The sequence below is a fragment of the Diachasma alloeum genome, unplaced genomic scaffold (genome assembly GCF_001412515.2).
Source record: "Diachasma alloeum isolate Michigan unplaced genomic scaffold, Dall2.0 Dall_scaffold_00752, whole genome shotgun sequence".
NCBI classification, from domain to species: domain Eukaryota; kingdom Metazoa; phylum Arthropoda; class Insecta; order Hymenoptera; family Braconidae; genus Diachasma; species Diachasma alloeum.
Genome location: NW_021680882.1, coordinates 50,652 through 61,656, shown reverse-complemented (window position 1 = coordinate 61,656; position 11,005 = coordinate 50,652). Strand labels below are relative to the sequence as shown.

Genomic DNA, 11,005 nt, shown 5'->3' with positions numbered 1-11,005 from the left:
GAACTTTACAATTAATAGATCGTCAGAAGACGTCAAAAAGGCCTTTACTTGAGATCTAGGGGAGTGGGGGAGGCCAGGCAACTTTTGTACACGTAAAAAGGGGATGACTCTAATGCAGATAAACGGGGAGAAGCTAGATGTGTCGAGGGAGTGCAACTAAATATCCAAATAATAACTAAAGGGGAAGAACCAAGAGAGTGTAAGCTCACCGTTGGGGGGGGAATGGAAAGAAATATTGTGTGAGGCGAGGGGGAAATGAGGGGGACAACTCGTACTCACGACTTCCAGGTGTGGTCTGGACTTCCAAAAATTAATCCTGGTCCTTCCGCAACTCCTGTGATAGAGCCTTCGTTCCTCCTCTCTGACTCCAGGGGCACAGTATCTAGAGCCGGGATGAGCTCGGGCACCAAAAATCCTCTTTTCTCCAACACAACGGTCCAATGTATGGACTTCGGGGTATTTGCACTTTCTCGTCGACTAACTTGGGGCGCACGTGGCAGTGTCCAGGACAGCGGTTACACGAGTGCCGCTTCTTCTCTCTTCCATCTTTTCGTTCGTCTCGTTCGTGAGGATTCGCGAATAGTAGAGATCCTTCTGGTCATCTTCGTGGGTGATCGGGGCCAATCATGGTGGTTAGATTGTACCCACAGTCACCATCCAGGTATGTGTCGATGGGGATTATCGAGGGCGGTGGGTTGTCTGGGCCTAGGTATGGGTGGTTTTTTTTTTNGCCTCCCTTCGGCTGCCGTCGTTGCTGAGTCCAGGGGCGATGGTGGAGGGGTAAAGGGGGGATAACTAGGGGAAAGGTACCCAACGGCGGCGGGATTTATGTTTTAGGGGGCAGTGTGTGTTGGGAAAAAATATGTATAAAAATAATAAAAAATAAATGAATATGCCTCGTCACAGCTCTTACTCTCAGTCCTTGTTGAAAATTGTTTTGAGTTAATTTAACTTTCCTTTTTTTGTGAGATTAAAAATTCAAGATTCAAAAATTCATTTCAATTCATTACTTGGGATATATTTTCTTTGAGAGAATTATGCATAATTTTTCTATTTTTAACGTGAATAGAGCTTCGATACATTTCAGCATTAACTTCGGTGTTTCGAATTCCGTGATTTCGTCGAGTGATACCCATTGGCCCGTTTTTCATCCGAACCTACTCTCTCCCGAACCTCCCTCTCTCCATAACCGACCCCCTGAACACCACCTAAACCCTTAAACCCTCCCTAAACCTCCTCACCTTTCCCTAAACTCCTTAGTTTTAAGTTAAGTGTTAGATTAAGGGTAATTTTCTGTATTCTTCGTTTTTCATTTGAAATCCGCTTTGGAAATATTCGGTTTGTGGTCTCCGAGGTCAACGGACGGCTGGCGCCCATCGATACGTTTTTGGAGTTTTCTCATAGTCTAGGGGAAAGGGGCGAGTTAACGTGGTTTTCCACTCCCAGGTGGAAAATTTCGTTACAAAGTAATCAACTGGCAGAAAACCCATTAACCCGACTACCAGTGCAATAACCCCCGTGACTGAATTTCACAAGGGTTGTAGCTTGCGAGGGTCAAACGTCACGAAGACCATACCGTGCAAAGGTCAAACGTCAACAGGGTCATACCTAGCGATCGTCAAATGTCATGAAGGACATATCTTGCGAAGATCATGCCTCGCGAGGATCAAATGTGGCATGGGTCATATCTCTCAGAGATCGTACCTCGTGAGGGTCATCGTTCCAAAATTCAGAGATCGCAAGGGTTATACCTCGCAAGGATCATGTCTCCCTCTAGACTATTGACTATTTTCCTTCCTGCTAAATTTGTTTGACCCTCATAATTGTTGGACAGTTGTGATTGTCTTTCCTGCCTCCCCGGTTGCCGCTTGTTGTCGTTTGACCTTTGAGATTGTCTTCGGCCTACCTCTGTTGTTTAGCTGTCTTACCTGACGGAGCTTTTTCTCACGGACCCCGTGCAGCGTGCGATTCGGCTCTCCCCAATCTCGCGCAGAGAAAACAAACATGTAGAAACAATAATCAGGTTTGAGGGCTAACTGTTACAACGTTTAACCCTCGCGAAGTATAACCCTTGTGAGGTATGACCCTCGTAATCCTGTCAATGATATTCTCGCGCCAGAACTGTGTTGCTCTCAATCACGCACACACGCGGTCAAAAAGGTCTAAAACCTCCTTGGTAAATTACTTGTTTTTTTACATGTAGAAGACTTGGTAAAATACCAGTGGTATTTTACTTTGCCCAACCCTGTATAAAGGTTACTTTTTTCATTGTGTGGAGATTAAAAAACAATTGAATTTATATTTTTAATTTAAAAACAAGGAAAAAGCCTAGATTTAAGCGCAATAATAATCTACAATTATTGTGAAACAGATGCATGGTGTCTTTATTAGTCTGGAACCCCTGGTGATCCTATCAAATTGTAAAACACCCCAGTAGAAACACAACTATTAAAAACTCAAAACACCTATATTTAGTGTTAATGAAAAATACGGAGTACAGAGAACGGAATTCTTTGAATTATTCTATCATAGTCAGTTACTGTGACTAATCACCCTGCTTCTCTTCATTACTTATGCTAAGAGTCTTATAAGGGTTTCTAAACTCTAGACTCTACGCTCTTGGATCCAGAGCGAAATTACGTTTACTCAAATAAAATTCATGTTATGATGAAGACAAATATGTACAAAATTTATTACGTTTATTTAAACATTCTTATAGAACGCTAATAGTCGCTTAAATACATCGGGATTGTATCCCTCAAGCACTGGTCTGGCATTCTCATATTTCGCTTGTTCAAACAGACTGATCTGTGGTGAACACCACCAGTAATTCATTTTTCCCTCTTTTTCCTCGATGTTAAGAGTGTTCAATTGAAACACAGAGAAGTGGAAGTTCTGGCCGTCTACGTGAACACATTGAACCGCCAATGGCTCTGGTAAGTCTTCGACGGAGTCACCGTATTTTTGTCTCGCATAAGTCGCCGTTGTTGCAAATGCTTCAATCAGAGATCTTGCAAATAGCTGATCTTGTTCCACTGGAATTTCCGTCAAGTTTTTTACTCGCTGACAGTCATGATAGATGAAAATCGTGTGAGGAGTGGACCAAGGGGAACCTTGGGCTATAGCTAAATGAAAAATGAAACAAAGGAGTCATGTAATTATTCAATTTCATTGAGATTATTTCGTTTTTTTTTGGCAGTGAACATACAATTCGCTCAGGTGGTGATTATCTAGGAAATAATCACTTGTATGATAAAACTTGAGATAAACCTCTCTCGCAGTCAACGGAATTCTTTACAAAAAAAATATTTCCGTGAAATCTTTAATTGTCACCCATTATCAAGATTATTCATCATTTTTTTAAGGGGGACCCTGATGAAATTTGAAAGTCTTCGGGTTATAAAAATAATTATCGAGCGACTTTTGATATAGGGCTGCGCACGAGATGAGAATTTGGTGTTTCTCGTCTCGGTCTGGGAAAAAAACATAAAAAGTCGATCTCCTCTCGATTTCGTCTCATCTTATATCAAGATATTTATATTGCCTATCTATTAAATGAGTATTAGTTTAAACTTCACAACTTTTTTATGTTTTTATAGAGATCAGAAGTTGCCCACGAGGGAAGTCACAATAGAGCTTGAGCTGATTCGGCATTTAGAGAATTTCTCAATGACGTGATAATTGAGCCTGTAAGAGAGAACAGTTTCTCCACGGGGATTGAAATAGCAGGAATGGAAAATAAATCTCTCGCTATTGTTGACAAAGTCGGGAAAACACTCTCTTTACTCTTCCACCACTCCAATATATATATATTTTTTATCGTTATTTTACATCGCTTCGACCCGGTTATGGTATACGGCGATGATGATCAAGACTTTAAATGGTTAGATCGCACCAGTCTACCCGACCAGAATTTGAACTCGGAACCTTTCGCATGTGAGGTAACGAACTTACCCACTGCACCAAGCCACCGGGCACACTCCAATATATTTAGACTCTTATCAGCTCTTTTGAGCAATAAATACCCATTTATCTTATCCTTCCAATGCTTGTTCCGAGATACTTCAGCGAATAGAGCACTTAGATTAATCCCCTCACGTTCACTGCTACTGTAGCTTCCCCCCATACAACTGCCTAGACCTTCATCAACATTCTCTCGTACTTCGTTCTGGTCTTCGTAATATTTGAGTCGATACATCTCTTCAAATACTTTCAAGGAAGTTTGCTTGGATTCTCTACCCCAATCTGTCAAATCAAATGTTCCAATCGTATGTCTTGAATCCAAAACCAAAACAGCGCAATAAACCCAGTTAGTTTTCTCATAGTAATTAATAATTTTGTCCCAAGCTGCTTGGTAGGCCTTGATCAAAGAAAGCCTTGTTTGTCATTGAGAGCGAAGGATTGCTTTTCTACACGATCCAATAACAAATTAAAAGCAATTATAACCAGGGGCAGAGTTACATACTTTTCTCCTCCCAGAGTTGTCGAAACTGTCTCGAAATCTTTCAAGAAATTATGAATTTGTGTTAATAACGACCATTCATCCTGATTCAATTTCAAGTCCGATAAATTTTCACATTCTGTCCACATTAAATGCAATGCCTTCTTCATCCTCAGTCCTACATTAATCATATGATCGGTGCTGTTCCAGCGAGTCAACATCAAAAACCTTTTAGTGTCACCTGAAGTTCTTCAGAGTTGCGGATTTTTTTAAAAGTCTTCCTCAAATTTGCAACGGCAGCACCCACACTCAGATCCTCAGAATCACCATCAATTTCGGCCTCAGACGAGCTCTTTTTTTTATAGTTATTTTACATGGCTTCGACCCGACTGATGTATGCTGCGATGATGATCAAGACTTTAAATGGTTAGATCTCACCATTCTACCCGGCCGGGTTTTGAACTCGGAATCAGTCTCGGTCTCGTACGCAGCCCTATTTTGACATATCGCATGTCTAAAGGCAAAGGGTCGTATGTGCCACAAATGGCCTTCTCCGGCAAAAGGTCATATCTGCCAGCATATACGACCTTTTGCTTTTAGGGAATCCATCAAAATGAACCCGAAAAATGTAAAATATCTCGAGATTAGTCATCAATCGCGGAACGACCTGTTGTGTTTTATGAAGTTAGAAAAATGTCTCACATAAAATGAACAGGTCATACATCCTATTTTATATCTTTCAATTATCTTGTTATATCTTTCGATTATCTTGGTATGTATAGACGTACCGAAGAGATTGTAGTCTCTTCGGTTCCTATTCCCCCACTATTAGATTATATGGGAGGCAAAGACTAGAATCTCGCCAGTACGCCTATATATTTTCGTACACAAGTATATACGGCCTTTTGCCAAAACGGAACCACAAAAAAAGGAAAAGTACTGAACATTAGTGATTAAGTGGAGAAACGACATTTTGGTAAGCAAGAAACAAAGAATGTATTAAAAAAATCATCTATTTCTTGAGGTGCACATGCTATTTTTTAACACGCCTGCAAAGAAAAGTTTGTATTTTGCTGTCTGATGAGCGGGAGGAAAGTACGAACTTTCCGTGCAGGTGTGTGAAAAAATCCCTTAAAGGCAAAAAGTCATGTATGAAAAGAAAATTCATCATGACAACCTTTTACTTTCAGGTAATTTCCCCTTTCTGAGGATATAAGGTAAAGGCAAAAGGTCGTATATGCAGCTCATGATCAGTCTGAAAATGTAGGTATAATGAGTTTCTCCGTAAAAATACTTTTCACGGAGAGCAACGGTAGTGGTCACATGGGTAGTGTGCGGCTCCGGCGATTCTCCAGGCTATTGCACCGTTTAGCCTGGTTAGTACTTGGATGGGTGACTGCTTAGCCGTACCTCTCCGCGTGGGACTACTGACGCTAGGCACGAATGTAGGGACTTACTGTGGTCATCGAGTCAGTGTGGCCGATGAAGACACTAGAATCCCTACAATATCGGCCGCCTGCATGCCTGAGGTCTTCCATGGTTTCCCTCAGTCCAGGCTAAATGGATGCAGCTGAGGAAGTCGGTCCATGGTAACACAGAGGGGGGAATACAAGAGGTAAAAATCAGGCCCAGTCGCTCGCTTCGCTCGCTCCCTCGTTAGGATGGCACCGGTAGGGATTAGTGGAATTGAGTGACCCATTATGGGTCGAACCAATAACTTTTCGACCGATTCCTCTTTTTCTGTTCATTAGAAAAACAAGCAGGGGACCGAGCCTATCCGACAGAAGGCATGAGACCGTTACTTTACGCGTTATTAGTCTTCACATTCCTTCATTTCTATCAATTCCATTGGTAGTATGCTTCCGAATGGATCCGCTGCAATTCTATTTCAAAAAATATTATTTTCGAAAGTGGATAAAAAAAATGATCAAAATAAAAAAACTAAATTTTGATGGTCAAAACACTAATTATTCCTCGGATAGCTATGAAAACGTTGCGATTTGCTCGAACGATCACAGCTGACTGATAGACTATATAGTTCCATACACCGCATCTAGTTCGCATGCGTGAGCGTTGGACCAGAATCGATACATGAATCAATTATAGTATCCTTCTTTATAGATATAACAAAATTGAAAAAAAAAGAAAGCAATAGAAGTCCCTTTTTCATAGTATGTCCTCATAGTTTTTTCGACAATCGATGCATCTTTATGTGACTTGGAACTAATAATTTTTGGGGACAAGAGTCTCAGCCATTTTCTTAGTCATTCGCTTGAAATATGTGAAAAAAATCGTTATGGAAGTTCAATTGAAAGAAAAAAAATAAAATTGAAAGGAAAAGTTTTACACAAATAATCGAACATTTGCTGAGACGATTTCATTCACAAGGAACACTAGGTGGGTGTCCGCCCCCGATTTTGATGAAACTTGAATATGTTATAGAAGACTCAAAACTAAGTGCCACGTATTTTTTTTGTCGGCCCATACGCGGGTTTAGGGCGTGAAACTGCCGTCTGAAGTTGACCACCTCCCGGGGTATTTCTTCAATTGCGCACATAGGGAGAATATTCAGACCATTTTTTTGCAATGTAACAGGAAGCTCATGGAAAATAATTAAGATAGAAATTGAAATCATCTCCGAGGGTTGAAATTTCGGGGGTAAACTACCCTCGTGAAAAGTCATTTATTCAATAAAAAAATATACATCGCTCCGAATTTCATGAAACCAATTTCATTTGGAAGTGCATAAAAAAATACAAAATACCTTTGTTTGCATTCTTTTTTAAATTGCAATTTAAAGGCAGAAGAAGATCAATTTTCTGGAATTGGCAACGTATAAATGTGGCATAAATGTAGCATAAATGTAGCAGTACATTCCAAACACTGACAATAATGTTTGTTTTTACTCCTCCTAGTAACTATCAATTCAAATAATCCAAAGGTAGTCCACACATTATTGTCAGTGTTTGGAATGTATTGCTACATTTATGCTGCAATGAAACATTGATACCGAAATGCAATGATTATAATAATCACTGGATGATGGGATTTAGAATAGAAATTACCAGTCTTATTGAAGGTCAGATAATTCAGTTTTTTGACATGTTTTTATTCAGCTTAATTTTTGGTACCGTCAATATGCAGAATGAATCATACTAAGGATCGTAATTCGTATAGAAATGGTATTCATCAAAAAAATGTTGCAAACAAAGTGATTTTTTGCACCAAGAGCATCTTACTACTGCAACATTGGAACAGCCTTCATATTCTCCCTATGTGCGCAATTGAAGAAATACCCCGGGAGGTGGTCAACTTCAGAGGTCAGTTTCACCCCCTAAACCCGCGTATGGGCCGATAAAAAAAAATCCGTGGCACTTAGTTTTAAGTCCTCTATAAAATATTCAAGTTTCATCAAAATCGGGGGCGGACCTACCTAGTGCTCCTTGTCAATATCCTATCAGGAAGAGGTTATATGAGGACGTATCAATTACCAAAAAATAAATAAAATCCCATCATTCTCCTAAGGGAAATCGTTGAATTTTTGACAAATTCTCATTTTTTGACGTTTTTTTTTTGTTTTATGCGAATAACGAGAGAACTGCTGAGGCGATCGCTTCCACAAACTAATCAGTTCTAAGTTACATGAAGACCCATCGATTGCAAAAAAAATTGAATCCCTTCATTTGTTCAGGAGAAATCGTTGGACAAAATTTTTACCACATACGTACGCACACACACACACACACACACACACACACAAAGTGGAACATGTGACTGTCAAGACATCTGAGGTTAGATCTGCGTTATCACGGCTTATGCCCAATATAGGAGGTCCTAAGCAGAAGAGAAGAGCATTATTGTCGTCGGTGATTACGTCGGTACTCATCTACGGAATCGCTATTTGGCCGGATGCACTCCAAGTACAAGAGTGTCCTCAGAGTTGCTGTTTACCGACTGAGTGCCATCAGAGTTGCCAGTGCATATCGCACTGTGTCCGACGATGCCGCGTCCATCATAGCCAGAATAATACCGATCGAAGTATTAGCCGAGGAACAAAGATCCCTGTACCGGCAAAAAGGATCAACCTCACTGAGCCCAACTGAGCTCAGGACAGAAGCGAGGCATAAGAGCATGGAGAGATGGCAGACACAATGGGACACCTCGCTGAAAGGAAGATGGACGTATCGCCTGATCCCACAGGTAGGTGCTTGGATGAGTCGTGGACATGGTGAAGTTAATTATTATTTGACCTAGATGCTTTCAGGACATGGGTGTTTTCGGGCGTAAAATAAATACTTTTCACGGAGAATTGCAGAAAAAATGAGTGGAGATACGATCTTCTCGCTTTAAAAACTCAGAAAGTGGCTTTTTGGCGTTTACGACGTTTTGCTTTCAGACGTGCGATATGATGGAGTACCCAAAAAATTGAGAAAATTTCGTACCCAGTCCATTTTAGCCTGTACGACAGCCGAAAACATTGTTTTTCCTGTTTTGGCTTTGAAATGCTCTTTGCACCACAATTTTCATCCGATTTACACTTTGCTTTTTCGAAAATTTTCGTTAGATTCTATAGAATAAAACTAGATATTTTTTCAACGTAAGTATTTTTCAATTAAAATAGTATATAAAAGGTGTTTTTAGGAGAAAAAGGTTGATGATCAACTACTCAGAATTCTAATTTTTCTATGGTGTGTAAAAAGTAAAAAAACGAGTAAACCGAGAACATTAAATTGTTCTATGATCTAATTAAGATAATTGACAAAATATTTGGTTTTATGCTGTAGAATTTAACGAACATTTTGAAAAAAGAAAAGTTTGAATGAGATGAATATTGTGGTGCGAGGAGCATTTCAAAGCCAAAAACACGAAAAACGACGTCTTCCCCTGACGTACAGGGTAAAATGGGTTGGGTATTAAGTCTTAATTATTTTTTTAGATACCCCATAATATATCAAAAGTCGCTCGATAGTTATTTGCATCAACCGAAGACTTTCAAATTTCACCAGGGTCCCCCCTTAGGCTGTTTCATGTAAAAAGTTAAAATAATTTAAAAAAATTGAAAAATTCAGGGAAGAAGTATTTGAGTATGCTGCATTACTGAGAATTTCCCCAGATCTTGCGTTTGGGGAAAAAAATAATGAATTTTCATTATTTTTGTACTCTCTGCAGCTATAAGGCCGAGATTATCATCCTCTAAATTCGAAGATTTTTTTGACGTCTCTAAAAATAATGAAAAATGCGCAAAAAACTAATATGCGAGACAGTAAATCTTGATTTCACTTTTACGTGACTTTGTACCTTGTTCTAGATCTTTTGACCAAGATATACTCAAAAATAAAGCCCCAAATTATCGATTTCTGCGGTTTTTCGTTCACTCCACCATGAGGTGTGATAATGTTGCTCTCGACCTCATTGGCGCGAAATTTAATCGGCGATACAAATCTTCTAGTTATTCGGGGTAAATTTTACAGAGAATATTGATTGTATCAAAAAATAACGAATTGTAGTCCCCCATTTTTTGATACTTTTATTATTTTCAAGTTGGTTTGCAAATCATCTGTTTTCTCATTATCTCTAACTTTACAACTCGTCGCCCCTCAAGGCAAAGTGTTTTTACTCGTGCGGTAAAGTAGTAGGTTTGAACTAGGGCTTCTCAAAATTCTCATTCATAAATAAATTTTAATTTAATTAGTTGAACAGTTGGAAACAATATTAAACGATATTTTTTGCATTCATCTGCATAGTAATCGATATGATAATCAGATAAATATATATGACAGCACGCAACGTACGTTCAAACCTACTGCGCATCGCGCGTGTTTGATTGAATTCCGCACGCCGAAAAGGGGCAGGTCTCGGAGCCTCATGTTATTGTTGAGCGTCATTTGAGGTTAAAAGACTTCAGGATTTTTTTACGTAGCAATTATTTATCCGAGATCATTTTTTTAGTGCAAGTTTGTAGAGGAATTCTCTCTCTACAAGTTGATATTTTTTTCTCGTCAATTGAATGAGTTAAAGTTGCACAGTTAAAGTTCTTGGCGTTACGCCACATAAAGTCGATAGTTTTTAATTAATTTGAATACCTGCCGGTTGAAACTATGATTAAACATTGTGATATATTGTTCAAGATATTTTTACGGATCGATTGGAATTCTTTCATTGCCAGCTGAATTTTTTAGAGCTCAACATCTAAATTGACTGGACTATTCATTTTGAGAGGTGGGAGATATAGATGTGCGTGGGGATTAGCCAAAGTGGGGGTAGCTACGGAGGGAACGGACTCGTCAGTTTGCCTATAGGTTATACACCACACACTTGAACCGAGTAAAATAGTCTGCATGACTACCAGCTTGGAAAAATGAAATAGCCACTTCATGCGGCATTGCCACATTTTCTATGCATTTTTATGCAATTCCGATAATTATAAAGAAAGTTTTGAGAAATAATGCAATACGTGTCACTGATTGCACAAAAATTCAATTAATTAATGAAAAAAATCGAAGCTTAAAACGTCAATATTATAATGAAAAATTTTATTTCAAAATTTGTATTTTTCGCATTTAG

The 11,005-nt window shown here is 39.2% G+C and overlaps 1 protein-coding gene across 6 annotated transcripts in view; it reads right to left on the bottom strand.

Annotated features, from left to right (window-relative positions):
* Positions 1–2,656: 2,656 nt before the first annotated feature.
* LOC107044489 (39S ribosomal protein L37, mitochondrial) overlaps positions 2,657–11,005 on the bottom strand; it is a 44,788-nt gene continuing 36,439 nt past the window's right edge. For all 6 annotated transcript variants that reach the window (XM_015266381.1, XM_015266384.1, XM_015266382.1 and 3 more), the window contains exon 7: positions 2,657–3,125. In XM_015266381.1, the coding sequence (XP_015121867.1) occupies positions 2,704–3,125 (422 nt within the window). In that variant the 3' untranslated portion in view covers positions 2,657–2,703. The remainder of the gene's footprint in view (positions 3,126–11,005) is intronic.